We start from the raw sequence: 20,231 nt of genomic DNA, 5'->3' as shown, positions 1-20,231 counted from the left end.
ATACTGTACATGACAGGCAACTAAGGTGGCCCATACGGCACACCAAACTGTCTGGCTGAGAATGTGTCTTCTGTAGAAAGACTACAGTAACAGTGCCAAAACCGGAAATTTCCACTTAGAGTCTTGCCAGTAGGCTTTACATGACAGAACCTTTGAGCTCTTCTGCAAATTAGGACTTATCTACAGAGCTGAGATGCCATATTAACTAATCTAGTGCACAACTATCAGCATATGGTGTTGACAGAAAACAAACAACTGTGGCAGGTCCAAGCAATTTTGAATTATTCTGTCTTATCACAAAAGGTAGGCCAATGTGAACTGTGAGGAAGGTTATTAACTTTCATAATTCTAGTGGTCTGTAAATGCCAAGTTTGTGTAGCTGCTCAACTGTACCAAAGTACCCTAGTACCTAAAAGCAGCACTGTAAGATGCTCCCAGGCTCTAAACACAAGTAACCTTTATTACTTGAATTTTTATAAAGAAGTCACCCATTTCGTCCACCACCTTTCAGACAATATGATGATAATCGTCCAGTTCACGATGGAGTAGGCTGAAGTGACACCATCAAAGCCCTCCCGCCAATCAAATCACGCAGCAGGATCACCTGACTTGCGAGACAGAGATCTCAGAGTCACGCCCCAAAAACATCTCTCTCTTCTATTTCAAGCTGCCACTATAGCAGACACTAAGTGGATCAGTTCCTTTACCTTGGCATTTTTCCTTCTCCTCTGAAATGGGTCTGGCTTAATGGATTTATCTTCTCTCATCTCCTTGGCAATCCTCAACATGTAACCCCCATTAGCAAATAAACTGTAAAGCTTCTTTTTCTAAACTTGAGTCCTGTATATTAATTACAAGCCCAAAGCACTTTCCAATCCTGACTACACTTCTGAGGGGTTTCTGGCAACTTTGCAAAGAATAACGAAAAATAATGTCATAGTAATAGATCCACCTGGCTCATCAATTAGATAGGTGCTGACAAAATTATGTAACTGATGCATTGCACTTGACCTGATCACATGATACATGCCATGGATTGCATCTGAATGCTTCAGGTAAAACGTTATCTGCTCTGGTGATTATTATAAGTATCCAGTCTGACCAAAACAGTATTTAGTCCAACCCACTGATTTACAATGTGGTCTCTTGGCCTTTTTAAGGTAGAAGGCAATGCTATTTGATCTTCCATCAAAGGGTCACTGACATGTTGCCCATTGGTGCTGGTCTTGGGGTCTTTGTCCCTTAGTTATTAACTGTATGTCCCAACATTCCTTCAGCGCAAATGCCTAGCATTGACAAAAATTCACGTAACATTCTACCAGCGACAATGGAGATTGACTCTGCGACAATTCTAGCCACTTGTGATGGCCTAGCATCAGAAAAACTAGTTGGCAACTGTCTGCCGAAGTTTCAGAGATGAGTGTAGAGGCAACATGCTAAGAAGATTTATTTTGTCAGCATATTCTACAACCTTGCCAATGCCTTTTACTGTGCGAATTATGTAATTCTACTTTGGAGACCCAATTGTTATGGCATAAACAGCATCCCTCTTACATAGGAGGTATCTTCCCTTCAAAGCAGAATGCAAAGGATCTCCCTGAAAAACTGTGCCACAGGCACAAATCTAATCACTTAATGGGGAACCTCATGTGGAGTCCAGTGAAAAATAAGTATTGCCCCTCATTCTGGTTCTTAATCAACACAAACAAAGAGAGAGAACTCAGATAGTAGCTTATGTGAAGCTTGGCTTGCCGTTTCCTTGCACAATGTCCTGTGAACCATCCTGTGAACCACTGAAGTAGGGTAGGTGGACAGATTGCATATTTCTATATTTCCAGAAAGAATTTGACACAGTGCCACACTACAGACTGTTAATGAAGCAGTGCCACAGGCAAGTGTGACAGGTCCGCATGTTCTCTATATACATAAACAATCTGGTGGCTAGGCCGAGCAGCAATCTGTGACTGTTTGTCGATGAAGCTCTAGTACGTAAATGTGAGGTGTCGTCTTCTAGTGACCGTAAGATGATACAGGATGACTTCGAAAAAATTTCTATTTGATGTGATGGTGGCAGCTTTGCTTTATAAGTGTAGAAGTGTAGGTTAATACAGATGAGAATGGAAAACAATCCTGTATTGTTCAAATACAGTAACAGTTTTGTGCTGCTTCACAGAACATCAATTAAGAATCCAGGCATAAATGCAAAACAGAATGAGCATGTTTGGTCAATGTTAGAAATGCCAAATGGTCAACCTCAGTTTATTGGCAGAATTCTAGGAAAGTGTAGCAGATCTATGAAGGGGATCACATACAAAACACTTGTGCAACCCTTGTTTTAGAACTACCTGAGTGATTGGGATTTCAAAAAAAGAAAAAAGGGAGGGGAAGGGGGGAACCCCTGGAAGGAAGAAGACATTCTGTTCATGAAACAGTATTAGGATAGTTTAGAGAAATGGCATTTGCCAGTCTGTGCAATACCTCTACTGCTACAAACTTACATCTCACTTAAGAACAGGGAACACAAGAAACAAAGAGTTCATATGAAAAAATATAGGCAGTATCTTTCCCCTTGCTCCAATTGTGAGTGGAACATGAAAGGGAATGATTAGCAGTGGTACTGGGAACCCTCCGTCACACAGACAACTCTCTGTCATGTTCGTAAGGTAGCTTGCAGAATATGTATGTAGATTTAGATAGGTAAACAGACCTACAAAGGTTCACAGTGAACAATCTAAATCTTAATCAGACACATATCTGTATTATGCCATTTCAAACAAGCAAAAGTCACCAACTAACATCAGAAGCAGGCATTCATGGTCTGACACAGAGATGCTCTGTGTGTAAAATTCTTTGGGGTACAGATAGATAAGTGAAAATCGAGCCAACACATGGATAAATTAACTCTGCACAATTTAGTATGTTTGGATTTTAGAAGTATTTCTGGTTGTCTTCATCTACAGACAAAAGTACTGGTTTAATTTCCATTTTTTGGATCCCTATTGTACAATGGGGCAATGCACATCATCATAATCACCCCATTCAATCACTTGGTGATGTGGCCTCTCTCAGTCAGTGTGGACCCCTTACACGTTCTTCCATTACTGCTGATCTTGGAGTTTCCTGTTGCCAATTCAATCCGGCTGCCTCTCTTAATTATCTCTTCTACCTGAGCAGTGGTCCCCCCCTTGGTGTTTTGTCGTAAATTGGACTCCAATCTAGTACTTGTTTTCACCACCAGGCACCTTTTATTTAAGCGATATGATCAATGCAATGCCATTTCAAAGTATACACTCTTTCCATGTAACTGACCTTTGCTGTCGATCTATGCATCTATAATAAATAAAGTATTAATTCATCAGAAGTGAGGAGGAAGAAAATGGTCAGTTGCTGCAAGTAGTACAATTTGTTGCTTCGATCATCACATTAATTCAGTGATTTTTATAATTGCTGTATATCTTAAAAGGAGCTTAGGAGTACAAGAGTCAGTTCCACCATGACTTTACGATCTGCCTACGATATATAAAGTACGGGTTCCAATTCGCCCTACTGTAATAGGGGAGTCCTAACATATCACCTAGCGAAACATTTGGCTTCTCTTCTGAGTCCTTTGGTAGGAAAATATGAACACCATACTTGAAATTCAGAATACTTTATACAGTGACTGAAGAATTTGAATCTTGAACCAACTGACATTTTAGTGAGTTTCGATGTGGTCTCTCTGTTCACACGGCTACCTCTTGTGGATTCACTACAACTCATAGGAGCTAAGCTGGAGGAGGACATCTTACATTTCTTCAAACACGTGATTACCTTGGCTAACTTTAACAAACAATATCTTGAGCAAACTGACAGTGTTGCTATAGGTAGCCCTTTGTCTCCCTAAATGTTCTGGAGATACATGGAGGACACCTTTGTGCTATGGAATTTAGGACAGCTAATCTTCCTTCACTTCTGGAACACCATAACTCCCTCCATCCATGCATTTGCTTCACCGTAGAAGTAGAGAAAGTGGAGATTCCCATTTTTAGATGTACTGATCCGTAGAAAATAAGATGGTTTCCTGGATCACAGTGTGTTCTGTAAACCAAGTCACACTGACATATCTACAAGCTGCAACTGCCCATCTTAACACAGTGTTGTATTATGGGACTTTTGTTCATAGGCTAGAGTTCTCTCAGATTGTGAGAGCTGATCAGCAGAGCTCTGGGTTTGTACAGAATTAATGTTCTGATAAGCAGATTCAAAATGTATTTCAACCATCATGCACTAAACTTCAAGAACAGCAAGAAGAAATCGAGAACTTCACAAGAACAGTTTCCCCATCTTGTGTTGGTGGCATGTCATTTGAGATTAGCAGGCTAGTTAAGAAAATCATATAAAATTTGTCTTCTGCCCTTCTGTGCTGGATTCTGTTAAAGACTACATAGGTCTGAGGAGACCAGAAATATTAAAATCCCATGCCAGTGTGGGAAATCATACACTGGCCAAATGTGTCACACTTGTAAAGATGAACATAGACATCACACCAGATTAGGTCAGCCAACAAAGTCTGCAGTTGCTGAATACAGTCTTGACACAGGACATAGCGTGAACTATGGAGAGACAAAGAGCCTTTCGGCTGCCTTCATATACTGAGACTCCATCACTAAGGAAGTTTAAATATGTGTAACTAATGGCATGATTAATAGACACACGGAAGTTCATTGACTGCGTATGAACAAATCCGACAAATCAACTTAGTCGGGGAGACATAGTAGAGACACTTAAATTGTGCGCCAACACAGTGTCTCTGCATGTTCTGGGTCACAATTTGTGGACATGCAAAGACTGTGGCCCATTTTATCGACTTGGGGCTCTGAATGTCGAAGTCCTCTACGAATCATCTACACTAAAGTTACAGCCACACATCCCTTGGCTTTTCTAGCCAACCAGTGTATATATTGGCGAGCAACTTGTCAGTAAGCGCCTGAAGGTGATGAGCAGCTCTCTCATTGAAACACTGCAACTTTCCCAACACAGTCCAATGCGACACCTGTGGACCACTGATGGAGTGATATTGGAAAAGTTTCACATAGCATGGTTCTAATAAAGCCACGACATAATGTGAAAATGAGCACTATGGAACTGAAAATTTCTACTTTATCTAAATGCATGATATTTAAAATCGAAAGCATCAATATGCTGCACAAAATGGAACAGGAGCTATGCACCTGATAAACAAAAACCTCTGGCAATACAACTCTGGTAAACTACTCAGGCAAGTAATTTTAAAATGGAAAATATGTTTTGAAAATAATTTTAATCCACTGTGAAAAAGAATTACAAAAACGGGGATAGGACAACTGGGTGAAAGCACAACAATTTTGGTATCAGTTACACTGTGAATCAACTTGCACGGTATGTTAATGGGCAAGATTATTATTAAATAATTAAAGAGAGTAGGTTTTACAATTAAAACTTTACGATAAAATTTATGCAGTCAAAGAGAATCCTTTAAAATTATTTACTGCATTGCAGTTTGCTTCACTTTAAGATGTTTAATCTTGCATTAGTTTGTTTCGAACATCAACTGAATCAGATTCACTAAAATCATAAGAAAAGATTAATGAGGATGAAATCAATGAAGAAGTAGTGACACGAAATGATGTCAGTGAAAACCAGTCAGAAATGCTGAACATGCAATAGGTGGAAACACTGGTCACAATAAAAGTGTATCATATCAGATGTGTTTAATGCAGCTCCTTGTAAAAAACACTATTTCAGTTTGTGCCTGAGTATGGCACTAACTTTCTTTTAACCATGACATTCTCTTTTTACACAATATTACCAGAATATTAAAAAAACTGTGTTGCACATCTTATCCCTGCATTTAGCCATATTTGTAATTTTACCGTTAGGAATGGTCTGTTTCTTGAACAATTAAAGAACTCAATAGTAAAGTCACTTTATAAAAAGGGAGAAAGGGATAATGTAGACTATTTTAGACCTATTGATATGCCATCAGTGTGTGCTAAAGTTATTGAAAAGGTCATGTATGTAAGGACAATTGATCATTTTATATTGCACAATTTGCAATCAAAAGTACAGTTTGGCTCTAAAAGCCATTTAACAAATGAAAATGCTATATTTTCTCTTCTCTGTGAGATACTGGATGAGTTAAACAAAAGGTTTCGAACACTAGGCACAGTTTTTGATTTAACTAAGGCATTTGATTGTGTTGATTACAAATTATTGCTCCAGAAGTTGGACCATTATGGAATAAGGGGAGTAGCTCACAGTTGGTTCACCTCTTACTTTAACAACCAACATTATTCATGTCCCTTATATGTCCTCTAGTATTATGGGTAATTCTAAAATGTTTCTGTTCGCTGATGGCACTACCTCGGTAGTAAAGGATGTTGTGTACAACATTGGCTCTGTTTCAAATAGTGCAGTTCATGACCTAAGTTCATGGCTTGTAGAAAATGAACACTAAATCACAGTAAGACTCAGTTTTTACAGTTACTAACACACAATTCAACAAAACCTGATGTTTTAATTTCAAAGAATGGGCATATGATTGGTGAAACTGAACAGTTCAAATTTATAGGTGTTCAGATACATAGTAAACTGCCGTGGAAAGCCCACATTTAGGATCTTGTTCAAAGACTTAATGCTACCATTTTTACTATTTGAGAGGTATCTGAAGTGAGTGAACATTTGACACGAAAATTGATCTACTTTGCTTATTTTCATTTGCTTATGTCGTGCGGTATTATATGTTGAGATAACTCTTCCCATTCCAAAAGGGTATTTTTGGCTCGGAAAAGGGCGGTTTGAGCAATAAGTGGTGCAAGTTCACGAACCTATTGTCGACCCTTTACTTTACTTTATATCACTAGCTCACTGGATACCACAAGGAGCAAACAGCATATATGTTAGTAGCGCCTAACTTAGCAAAAGGCATTCCTTTCCTAGTAATTGTGCATTCACAATTAATAAATTAACAAAGAACAGCTTACATTTCACTTTATTTTTTTTAGGAAAGGTATAACATACAGGAACTTTTAAAAAGTCTTTATTAAGGAGGAAATATTGAGAATTGTGCATATCTGTCTTGCAAAGGCTACATTAAAATACCTCATGTTGCTGCTGTGGTACAACCTTGTTTCTATAGCTCTCATTTACCCCTATTAGATCTTGATGAAAATTTTACTTTCATTTCCTACATTAAACAACCTTTAAATACAGTGGTGAGCATACAATTTTCAGTAAATTTGTCTGAAAAGGTTGAAGTAATTTTCTATAAATCTATGGACAAATAAAGATGCTCTGATGTAGATATGGGAAACATCGGTCGGTACCTGTGGTACCGCGACAGATAAAGAAGATGTAGCAGGGGGTAAGGGAGGTAGCACACATTGCGTTCCACAGTACTCCACTGCAGCTCAACAAGTCTATTGAAAGTACCACTAAGAGAGTAGTATTTGCTTTTCAACGAACTGTAAATTTTGTTACCTAAATAATTTTAAATAAGAAAGAAGCATATGTTTTCCCAATGGTAAGCCTTGAAATGGATACTACCTTTGATAGATAGTGTAAGATGAACACAAATAAAAGAAAAATAATAAGGGAATGCATTCTATTTAAATTAGGTGATGCAGGGAGAGTTAGACTTGGAAATAAAATGGTAAAAAAGTTGGCAAGTTTTGCTGTCTGGCTTATGAAATAAGTGACAAATGACTGACATAGCAAGAAAACATTCCCTGAGAAACATTTAATATAAATTTAATGTGTGCAGTGGGAAGAATAGCCTTGTACAAAAGTGAAACATGTTACAAAAAATGTTACAGAAGAATGTTCAAGAGTGATGGGCAGATTGGATAACTAATGATGAGATAGTCACTCATATAATTAATGAAGTAGTAATCAACTGAAACAGGTACAACAAAAACTTATGGCACAACTTGACTAAAGGAAGGGATCAGCCGACAGGACACATCCTGAGGCATCAGAAATGTTAAATTGGTAATCAATAAAAGTGTGTGAGAGAAAAACTGTATAGAGAGAGACAGTTTTGACATCAATATGTAGGCTCAAATGCAGTCCAGTCATAAAAAAAAAGAACAGCAACAGTAAGAGCAGTGTCAAAGTTTTCGGCCTGAGGTCCGCAACATTATGATTCATATTACCACCTTCTCTTGTTTTTTAAGTTTTCCTCTGGTCACACACCCAAATAAACAAGGTTGTACTATGATGGGAAGTAGCATGAGTCATACCCACAGAAATTTTAAGCACATGCGCCTGTGCCCCCCCCCCCCCCCCCCCCACACACACACACACACACACACACACACACACACACACTGCATCTCTTCCTTATGTATGAACTTCACTTCTTTCTGTGTGAGCAACACCTGTAACTACGAGGTCTGCTTGTCAGCACTGTCCACATTTCTTATTTCTGTACCTACAGACGTCTCCTGATTTTTCATTTCTGTATCTGTAGTGGTCTGTTCGTCATTCTCCTCCACATTTTTCATTTCTGTATCTGCAGTGGTCTGCTCATCATTCTCCTCCTCATTAATCATTTCTGTGTCTACGCAGGGCTGCTCGTCATCCTCCTGATCTTTCATCTCTGTATCGGCAGAGGTCTGCTTGTCATCCTCCTGATCTTTCATCTCTGTATCGGCAGAGGTCTGCTTGTCATCCTCCTGATCTTTCATCTCTGTATCGGCAGAGGTCTGCTTGTCATCCTCCTGATCTTTCATCTCTTTATCGGCAGAGGTCTGCTTGTCATCTTCCTCATTTTCGATTTCTGTATCTGCAGAGGCCTGCTTGCTATCCTCCTCATCATTTAAGATAACTAACTCGACATTGCCTAATCCGAGGTACACTTTATTGTTCAAGGCCCGGATGGCATCGAGACTCCGGTTGTCGATTACGTAGACCAGAGTCTGGCCCGAATCTTCCGATTTCGCACTGACGTTCTTCCACATGTTGGTCTCGAGGGTCTTGTTTTGAGTGCTGAGCATCTGCAAGATCTTTTTGGGGTCAGTCTTGGCAAACAACTTTGGTGTCTTGAGTAGCACCTTCGTCCCCTGTGAGACCTCTCCTCTAGGCTTTACGCAGAGCTTTCCGCTCTCCCACGGCTCCAACTGGGGTACAATCCTCTCCAGCCACCGTTTTGTCTGTTCGTTGGCACACGACATGACGAGCACACCCTTCACCGTGTACGTACCGTAAAACCGTGGAAAATAGCCATCCTCTAGAGGTTCGAGAGCCTCTATAAGTGCATCTTGGATTTTCTCCATTTCATTTTCAGTACACTTACGCTCAGGATCTGGCGTTACTGACATCTTCTGTTTGTACAACGCCCCATCTTCTGCATCAGCTGACGAATTCTCATCTTTCCGTAGCTGCTTTTGTCTTTGTCTCTGAATATAACTTGCATCGTATTGTATTCCTTTAGCAGCTAGTTTCAGTTTGAGAGACTCTAATTTCTTCCGAGGTGATACAGCTCTCGCCGCTTGGGCCTTCTTCACTACTCTTCCTGAAGACAAGTGTCCGCCACCTAGAGTTGAAAGAACAATAGATTATATTCAGATTATTTACAAATCACATTTGAAAAAAACAAGAGAACAGCCACATCTGGAAGTACAAGGTGTGTTCTTTAAGTAAGTAAATACTTTTGGAGTAAAGGAGACCACTTACCAGACAGCACAAGTGTTGAGTTGCCGATAGGCACACACACCAGGAAAGAAAACTGGCAATCATTTTGAGTAATTAATTTTTTGAGTTAGTGTACACACACACACACACACACACACACACACACACGCCTATGCCCCTACATGCCACTGGCTGGACACACTGTGCTGCATTTTGGCAGATGGACTAGTCTGTCGTGAGGTTTGTGTCGTGTGGGTTGTATAAAGGAAGAGAAAGAGTTGGATGGCAGGGTAAGGGGTTAGCAGTGAGGGGTGAGTGGCTAGCTGTTAGCTAGGAGGCAGCCAATTTGCTGGGTAGGAATGATGGAGGGACGGGTGGCAGAAGAATGGAATAAGTGCTAGATGCACCACTGTCCCAACTGGTCAGAAACAGTGGTGTCAGAATGTGAGTTTTGGAGTGAGTGGCAAGATGTTGGAAGCAGTGACTGTTGGGGGACAGTGGGTTACCAGAGTTTAAGACGAGGGCAATTATGGGAGTGATGGATGTATTGCAAGGTTAACTCGCATCTGCGTAGTTCAGAGAAGCTGGTGGCGAAGGGAAGGATCCAGATGGCCTCAGGCTGTGAAGTAGTCATTGAAATTGAGCATGTTACATTTAACTGCATGTCCTGCCTCCTGGTGGTCAACTTTTTGGGGTAGAAGGCAGGGCAACTAACAACATGTAGGTACTGTTGATGTTTAGTTGATTTAATGTGGACAGAGGTGTGGATGGAGGCGTCAGAGGGGTGAAGGTCAATGTCAAGCAATGTGATACCTAGGGTTAAAGGAGGGGCAAGTGAAGTGGGAGGGACACAAGGAATCGAGGTTGTGAAGGAATGAGGATATGGTGTCTTGGCCTTCAGTCAAGATGGTGAAGATATCATCCTGGAATGGAACATCTGGACATATCCTCCATCAGGGCTTAGACGAGTTCTCATCATGCCCTGCAATGACGGACATCCTTTGCAAGATCCTCCCCACCCTTCCTCAAGTGGTGTTCCATCACCCACCCACCCACCCAACCTACATAACATCCTAGTCCACTCCATTCCCAACTCTTTGGCTGGTTGGTTTGTTTGGGCCACGGGACCAAACAGCGAGGTCATCACGCCCAATGGATTAGGAAAGGAAGGTGGCCGTGCCTTTGAAAGGAGCATCCTGGCATTAGCCTCAAGTGATTTAGTGAAATCATGGATAACCTTAATCAAGATGGCTGGATGTGGGTTTGAACCATCATCCTCCTGTATGCCAGTCTAGTGTGCTAACTGTTGCACCACCTCACTCCGTCCCAACCCCTTGCCCCATGGATCGCATCCCTGTGGAAGACCAACATGCAAGACCTGTCCAATCCAAGCACCCAGCACTCTTTATTCCAGTCTTGTCACAGGATTATCTTACCTCACCTATGAAAGCAGCCACGTAATATACCACCTCAGCTGCAAACATCTCTACAGCTCTTTATGATGGTAAGATTACTGACCAGCTGTCCACGAGGATGAACAGCCACTGCCCAACTGTTACTGAGAATAAAGTTGACTGTCCAGTGGCACAAAATGCTGCTAAGCATACCATGCTCAATTTCAATTGATGCTTCACAACCTGAGGCCTCTGCACCCCCCCCCCCCCCCCCTCTCTCTCTCTCTCTCTCTCTCTCTCTCTCTCTCTCTCTCTCTCTCTCTCTCTCTCTCAAAAACACACACACACACACACACACACACACACACACACACTACCTACCTACCTACCTACCTACTTCCAACACAACCCACACCACTTATCAAAATGCAGCACTGTGTGACCGTGTGTCTAGTCGGTGCCATGTAGGGGAATAGGCATGAGCGTGTGGGCACGCGCACTCACTGGCTTGCCGACTAGCGTGCACATAAAGAAATAAAACTTTCTAGCTTTTGGAAAATCCTCTTTTGAGCTAGTGACACGAGCGCGAGCGTGCACACACACACGCCCACTCCCACGCCCACGTGCACGTGCACGTGCACGTGCACGTGCGCGCACACACACACACACACACACACACACACACACATTGTGTGCACTCTAGTTCAAAATAGAAGTCTCCCAAAGCTATAAAGTTTTCTTTATGTGAGTGCCTGTTGATGATTACACACTCCTGTTTTTTGGTGAGTGGTCTCCTTTAATCCAGACATATTTACATTCTATCAGAACTTTTTTTAAAAAAGAAAAAGTAAGTAAATACTATCTTTATATTAAAAACGCAGGTGCATTTAACATATTATTATTACTATATGGAAGCCTTAACCTTAGGCTACTTTTCTATACATGTTACGCCAATATTAAAGCTTCTGGAGTTGCAAGCCTCCTACACACAGCACCATCATTCACGTACAGCCTTAATGATCATCTGAAATTATTCATGGGGTAATTTATACACACTGTAAACAGAAACTGTAAAAGTTCTATGGCACTCCCCTTAGATGCTCCAGAACTGTTAGTCTGCTTCGCGAATTTTTTTTCTCCGTCTCAGATGGGCTAACTACGAACAATGTACCAATTTCTATTTCTTATTCATTGTTCTTTTCCTTTTTTCCAGTACCCTCAATTTTTCCCTATGTTTTTTCTTCCCATCTTCTGACTGCTACCTACAGACCATTTTTTCCATTCTCCTGCCTTGAAATCCTTCCGTATTCAATACTCTTTGCCTAAACTCTTTTTACTTTGTGGAACCAGTCTGTTGTTGACTTGAATATTTGAAGGTCTTTTGGGTTAATCTATTGTTTTTCATTTGTTATAGTGCCCAAAAAATGCCAGTTTTCTTTTTTTCTCGTTATTTCTGATTAGTTTTCTATGTTTGATGAATTTAATCTTACTTCATTATTTCCAATCTTCCATAGTTCTTTGTGGATCTAAAAATTTCCTAGCGATTTGCCTTTCCTGTATTTCTAATTTATCTAAATTATACTTAAAAGCTAGACACCCACTTGCATACAGAAATTATGGTTTCACTACTGCACCATAATGCCTCATTTTTGCATTTTTAGACATGAATTTTTTACTGTAAAAATTATACCACATGCACTTCACATTTTATGTATTCTTTCCTCTGTAGTAGCCTTATTCAAATCATTTTCTTGGATTATCTCCCCAAGATATTTAAATTTTTTAGCCTTCCATATTTGACCAATAACTGTTTTCAGAAATTTCCGTTCATTTTTAATGTTTCTTAAATGTTTTTTCCACAGAAAATCTTAAGCCAAAGCTACAGGTTATTTCTTCTAAAAGATTATTTGTATCACTGTAGATTAAACATTTTCAGAAACTGTAGCAATGTCTTCTGCAAATGTGAGACAGTCAAATCAAACGTCTATGTTTCCTCTGTCCAATTTTATTGGTGAAATCTTATACCCATTCAGTTTTTCCATTTCAAATTCTCACTACTTTTCCTACACCACAATGAAAAGGAATTGGGAACAGATGATCACTTTGCTGTATACTTGTCTTTATTTCAAAGGGCTTTCATAAATTTCACCAGTGGCCGGTTATGGCATGCAAACATGCTGTAGCAAACTATAAGTATTGCACTAAAATTATGCCATTTCTCTCTGAATGCGAGCTGGAAATCATATTAAAATTACACCATCTCTCTTCAAATGCATGTTGGCGTGCAAATAAAATGAACGAAAACAAGTTTTGCTGTGCTCTCTTTATGACAACTAGAAACCAGTGTCAAATGCTATGATCAATTCTGAGTAGGGACACGGCTGCCTGCAAATGCTCTGATGTGACATCATCCCTTCCGGCACTATGAGTGCTACTTTTCCACAGCACCAGGTTCAGTATTATTATTATTATTATTATTATTGAAAGTGCACATAAGATACTGTGCAAGCATACCATATGAGGAATTTTTGAGCAGCAGCTTATATAACGGCTCCTTGGCCAAGTGGTGAAGTGCACTAACTGCCAATTCATCAGCTCGGGTTTGCAGCCCACTGTTGCCATCATTTTTTTTTTATCATTTTATTTTTATTTGTCCCAATGTTACACTATTAATTGTAAAATTTAAATATATTTAAAAAGTTCAATTCATATAAGTAAAATTGATATATTCAGTTTAGTTGTGATTACTGCCCTTGTAAGTCAAAAGGCTATAGACGGTGACAAAAAAGGGCAACAAAATAAATCTCGGGTGAACAGCCTGGTATGACTGTGCATAGGACACAATATTTCAGCAATCGACCATGTTGCCATCATCAGGTGCGCTGATGTACTGACCAACGGTGGGCCGGCGCCATGTATATATAGGACAATCCCCCTCCCACTCCTCCCTCAGGCATTTCGTATCAGTCGGTGCGGTCCGCGCCCCAGGTACAGCGTCCGTTCTCCCGCCGTCTGGGCACTGCGTCCTAGGTCTTCTCATTAAGGAGGGTCTGTCGACACCGCTCTCGTTATTCTGCCCTCCTCCTCCGAAGTCGGTACACTCTGGAAAATATCCTTTTCCTTTTTAATCCAGGTGATTGTGGATTCCCACACCTTGCTAAGGATGTAACCGCTGTCACGATTTAGTTGTGGCTCCCTTACTCTGATCTCTATGGCTTCTTTGATGAGACAGTCCCAGTATTTGGAAGTCTGTGCCAGGACTTTGGTTTGGTCATAATCCAAGCTGTGGAGATCCGACAGGCAATGGTCAGCGATTGCCGACTTACTGGGCTGCTGCAGTCTAGTGTGCCATTGATGTTCTCGGCATCGGTCCTCAATGGTACGGATGGTCTGCCCTATGTATACACTACCACATTGGCAAGGTCTCAGATCAACCCCCGATTTATGTAGCCCAAGGCTGTTCTCGACACTACCAAGAAGGCTCTTGGTTTTGCTTGGAGGACGGAAGATGGTTTTCACTTGGTGTTTACGTAAAATGTGTCCAATTTTTCCAGATAAGGCCCCACAAAACAGAATAATAGCCAAGGCCGCTGCCTCCTGAGGTTCTCCCTCAGTTTTTGCTGACGCTGTAGGTGTGGGATGTAGAGCCTTCCGAATTTGCCCTTCCTTGTATCCATATCTTTTTTATTTCTGGTAGAGAGCATTCCAGCATTCCTGAAATAATTTTTTGATCTGTTGATTTTGTCGTTTGTATGCTAATAAAACCTGAATTCAGTCACAAATCTGGTTCAAAACTTGGTAAGCTCATATTTTGTTCAGTAATCAGTGCTATAGAATTGCATCAAATGCATTTCTGGAAGCAGATTCATGGACAAAAATAACAAGCTGAGCTTCACAAGGTGAGTTCGTGAACCCATATGTACCTTATAATGTGTTTGATAATGCCACAACAGACTGCATTAGCTATGTTAGTCTAAAATAATCAGCATCTGTCTCATGACCCTTCTTGAAAACAGGTGTAACCTGCAATTTTTTCTAACTCTATGTCACAATCACTTGAATTATTAAAACAAAATCAACAAAGGAAACTCCATAATATACTGTAACAATAATATGAAAAGGATAGTCACTACTCACCATATGGTGGAGTGCTGAGTTGCAGATAAGCACAACAAAAAGACTGTCGGAAAGTGAGCTTTCGGCCAACAGTGCCTTTGTTGCAAATAAACAAAATACATACACACACACACACACACACACACACACACACACACACACACACACACACACACACGACCACAATCTCTAGCAGCACCGCATGATGGGAGAGGCAACCAGTTGTGAGTAAGGAGGAGGCTGGGGCAAGGGGGTGGGGTGGGGGGGAAGGTTTGCAGTGGGGGACAGTGAAGTACTGCTAGTGGGAGTGTGCAGAAACAAGCTGGACAGAAGGGCACCTAGGTGCAGTGACACGTCAAGGGGTTAGATGGAGGGCAGGGCAGAGAGGGGGGTAGCAGAAAAGTAAAAAGACTTGGTGGCATTGGTGGAATAGAGGGCTGTGTAGTACTGGAATGGGAACAGGGAAGGGGCTAGATGGGCACGGACAATGACTAACAAAGGGTGAGGCCAGAGGGGGTTATGGGAACATAGGATATATTGCATTGAAAGTTTCCACCTGCACAATTCAGAAAGGCTGGTATTGGTGGGAAGGATCCAGACGGCACAGACTGTGAAGCAGTCACTGAAATGAGGGATGCTGTGTTGGGCAATGTACTTAGCAACAGGATGGTCCAGTTGTTTGTTGGCCACAGTTTGCCAGTGGCCATTCAAGCAGACAGACGACTTGTGGATTGTCATGCACACATAGAATAAAGTTCAGTGGTTGCAGCTTAGTTTGTAGATCACATGACTGGGTTCACACGTAGCCCTGGCTTTGATGAGATAGGTGATGTTTGCGACCGGAGTGGAATAGGTGGTGGTGGTGGGAGGATGTATGGGACAGTTCTTGCATCAAGTTCTATTACAGGGATATGAGCCATAAGGGAAGATGTTGGGAGCAGGGGTTGTGTAAAGATGGATGGGGATATTGTGTAGGTTTGGTGGGCAGCAGGATACTACTGTGGGAGGGGTGGAAAGAATAGTGGGTAATACATTTCTCATTTTGGGGCACAACGAGAGGTAGTCAAAACCTTGGCGAAGAATGTAATTCAGTTGCTCCAGTCCTGGTTGGTAGTGAGTCACGAGGGGAATGCTCCGATGTGGCTGGATGTTGGGGCTTTGGCACATGGTGGATGACTGGAAAGATAAGGCACAGGAGACTTGTTTTTGTACAAGGTTGGGAGGGTAATTACGATCTGTAAAGGCCTCAGTGAGGCCCTCAGTGTATTTTGAGAGGGACCAATCATCACTACAGATGCAATGGCCACAGGTTACTATGCAGTATGGAACGGACATCTTGGTATGGCATGGGTGGCAACTGTCGAAGTGGAGGTATTGTGGTGAATGGTAAGTTTGATATGGACAGAGGTACTGATGTAGCTGTCTTTAAGGTGGATGCCAACACTAAGGAAGGTGCCTTGGTGGGTTGAGTATGAGTAGGTAAAGTGAATGGGAAAGATGGTGTTGAGGTTGTGGAGGAATGTGAATAGTGTGTCCTCACCCTCGTCCAGCTCACGAAGATGTCACCAATGAATTTGAGCCAGGTGTAGGGTTCAGGATACTGGGTGTTTAGGAAGGATACCTCTAGATGGCCCATGAACAGGTTGGCATAGTTTGGTGCCATGCAGGTGCCCTTAGCCATACCCCAGATTTGTTTGTAGGTAATGCTTTCAAAGGAAACGTAATTATGGGTAATGATATAGTTGGTCGTGGCAACTAGGAACGAGGTTGTTGGTTTGGAATCTGTCAGGTGTTGGGAAAGGTAGTGGTTCAATAGCAGTAAGGCCATGGGCATTTGGGATGTTAGTGTAAAAGGAGGTGACATTAATAGTGACAAGCAGGTGTACTGTGTGGTAAAGGAACAGGAACTGTGGAGAGTTGGTGGATGAAATGCTTGGTATCTTTTATATAGGAGGGTATGTTGCAGCTAATAGGCTGAACGTGTTGATCTATCAGAGCAGAGATTCTCTCAGTGGGGAACAGTAACTGCCTGCAATGGGGCAATCCTGGTTGGTTGGGTTAATGGACTTTAGGAAGCATGTAAGAGGTAGGAGTACAAGGAGTGGTAGGCGTGAGGAGACAGACAGACTCCGGGCAGAGGTTCTGGAATGGGCCTCCTGGATTTCTGGAAAGGGGTCACGGGCAGGGTTTGTAGGTGGATGAATCTGAGAGCTGGCAGAGTCCTTCTTCCAGGTAATCCTTGCGGTTCAAAACAACAATGGTGGAGCCTTTGATAGCTGGTAGGAGTATAAGGTTTGATAAAAGTTTTTGGGTGGTGGATTGTGGTTTTTCCTGTGGATATACAGTTAGTTTGCATGTTGAGGGATTTGGGGAATGATGGTGAGCCAAGGTTTGGCATTAAGAAATTCTGGGAAGTTAAGGGGGGTAGTTTGTGGATGGGGGATCACGGTTGGATGGAGGAGTGAACTGATTCAGGGAGGGTTCAACATTGGTCTTTAGTTGAGTTTGATTGGTAGAGTTGGTAGTGAAAAAGTGTCTCCACTGTACGGACCAGGAGAAGGAGAGAAGGTCTTTAACAAGTTCTGCATGAGTGAACTTGAGTGGGACAAAAGAAGAGGCTTTTGGGAAGGACTGGTACTTCTGTGGGGCTAAGGCTGTTGAAGGATAGTTTCGTGACTATGTTTAAAGTCTGTTTAGGTTCTGGATTCTGTGTAGAGATGGGGGAGTGTTTTTGATGGTGGGGAAATGAAGTAGGTCTGCGAGACAGTGTTTGTCAGCTTTGAGAGGCTGTGGGGGAGGTTTAGAGATTGTTGCAAGGGTGGTGGACAACGGTAGTCTAAGGTGGGAGTAGGAAATGAGCAGGATAAAGAGTTTTTTCAGGTGGCGTCCTCCTCCAGGAACTAAAGCAAGATGTACAATGCCACTTCAAAAAACTCTCCATCCTGCTCACTTCCTACTTCTCCCTTGGACTACCACTATCCACCACCTCTCCAACAACCTCCAAATCTCCCCCACACCCCTTGTAGCTGATAAACCCTGCCTCTCAGACCTACTATATTTACCATACCCCCAAAAATTCCCTCCCACCACAACACAGAACCTAAACAGACCTGAAACAGTCATGAACCTTTCCTCCAAAGCCTTAGCCCCACAGAAGTATCAGTCTTTTTCAAAGGCCTCACATTTTGTTCCACTCCAAAATTCAATCATGCAGCATTTGTTACAGACCTTCTCTCCTTTTCCCAGTCTTAAGTGGAAACACATTCACCACCAACTCTACCAATCAAACTGAACTAAAGACCAACGTTGAACCCTGCCTGACTCAGTTCAGCCCTCTATCCAACCGTGATCCACCTTCACTGCCCCCAAACCACCTCCTCTTAACTTTCCAGCATTTCTTAACCTCAAACCTTGCCTCACAATCATTCCCAAATCCTTCAGCATGCAAACTAACCTTACATCTGCAGGAAGAACCACAATCCACCAACTAAAAACTTAACATGACCTTACAATCTTACCTGCTTACAAAAGCTTCACCACTGTTGGTTTGAGCAGCCAAGGGTTACCTGGCAGAATGACTCCGCCACTTGGCAGATTCAACTACCTAAAAACGCTGCATGGTGACATCGTTCCAGAAATCCACCAGGATCTCCAGTCTCTCCTCAAATGCTTAGGCCCATCCCAGGACAACTCCCCAGAACCATCTCTCTCCTCCCCCCTATGACTCCCCACACTCCTAACTTCCACATCCATCCTAAAGTCCATAAATCCAACCACCCAGGACGCACCATTGTGGCGGGTTATTGTGCCTGCACTGAGAGAATCTCTGCTCTTGTAGACCTTCATCCTATTACCTGCAATGTACCCTCCTATATAAAAGATACCAACCATTTCATCCACTGATTCTCCACAGTTCCTGTTCCTTTACCATACAATGTCCTTGATCATCACTGTTGATACCACCTCCCTTTACATTAACATCTCTAATGCCCAAGGCCTTATAGCTATTGAACACTACCTTCCCCAAAGCCGAATGGATTCCAAACCAACAACCTACTTTCCAGTCACCATGACCAACTATATCCTCACCCACAATTAGTTCTCGTTTGAAGGCATTACCTACAAATGAATTGGGATATGGCTATGGGCACCCACATGGCACTATAGTATGTTAACCTATTCATGGGCCATCTAGAGAAATATTTCCTGAACACCCTGAATCCCAAACGCCTCACCAAATTCAATGGTGACACCTTCATGACCTGTATAGAGGGTGAAAACACCCTATCCACATTCCTCCACAACCTCAACAACTTCTCCCCGATTTGCTTTACCTACTCATACTCAACCCAACAAGCCACCGTCCTCAATGTTGACCTCCACCTCAAAGATGGTACTGGTGAATTATTAAGACAGATTTTCCCAGAATAGATTTAGCCATTTGGGAAGAAATTCAACTTGGCCAGACAATGCTTTGAGGAGGTCACTCTGTGTATTGATAGCAAATCCTAAGGAAGAAATTAATGTACATTTTGAGAAGTTCTTGTCTGAGCGAGACCATAGCTTGCTGAATTTCACACAGCAGCCTAAAAAATTTTGGTGACAAAGGATACAAACACTATTAGTAACACTATAAATATTTCTTGAAGCCCATTCATATCTAAAAGTAATATTATATTTAATGTTGAAATATTTCAAAAAATGTTCAATATGAACTGGCAACAAATGTTACAAATTTAAAGAAACCGTTTTGAAAATATTACTGTTTTTGAATATTTTTCCTGAAATCTGGTACAAGAAGACTCCTCTTACCTCTTGCGCCTCGGGGTTTTAAGCCTGAAGGTCGAAACACCCCTCTGCCTCTTCCTGCTGGTCCACTGCAGAAAAAAAAAAAAAAAAGAGATAGAGAATTCACATTTAAGTACTGAGTGAGAACGAGTCTCAGTGCAATTAATTCTTGTAACACATGTGGTTAAGAATGACAATAGTAACCCAAAATTGAAATGTGCAGAACAGCTACATTCATCAACATACAGAACAACTGGTATATCAAACAATGGAAAATCTGAG

At 41.7% G+C, this 20,231-nt stretch overlaps 1 protein-coding gene across 2 annotated transcripts in view; it reads right to left on the bottom strand.

The window, feature by feature from the left end:
- Positions 1 to 5,712: 5,712 nt before the first annotated feature.
- LOC126291863 (YTH domain-containing protein 1-like) overlaps positions 5,713 to 20,231 on the bottom strand; it is a 48,731-nt gene continuing 34,212 nt past the window's right edge. For both annotated transcript variants that reach the window (XM_049985585.1, XM_049985584.1), the window contains exons 3-4: positions 19,974 to 20,038; positions 5,713 to 9,553 (exon numbers count right to left, since the gene is read on the bottom strand). In XM_049985585.1, coding sequence (XP_049841542.1) covers positions 8,403 to 9,553; positions 19,974 to 20,038 — 1,216 coding nt within the window. In that variant the 3' untranslated portion in view covers positions 5,713 to 8,402. The remainder of the gene's footprint in view (positions 9,554 to 19,973; positions 20,039 to 20,231) is intronic.

This window comes from Schistocerca gregaria, chromosome 9, assembly GCF_023897955.1.
Source record: "Schistocerca gregaria isolate iqSchGreg1 chromosome 9, iqSchGreg1.2, whole genome shotgun sequence".
Taxonomy (NCBI): Eukaryota; Metazoa; Arthropoda; class Insecta; order Orthoptera; family Acrididae; genus Schistocerca; species Schistocerca gregaria.
The sequence above is the reverse complement of the archived record's forward strand: the minus strand, read 5'-3'. Positions and strand labels throughout refer to the sequence as shown.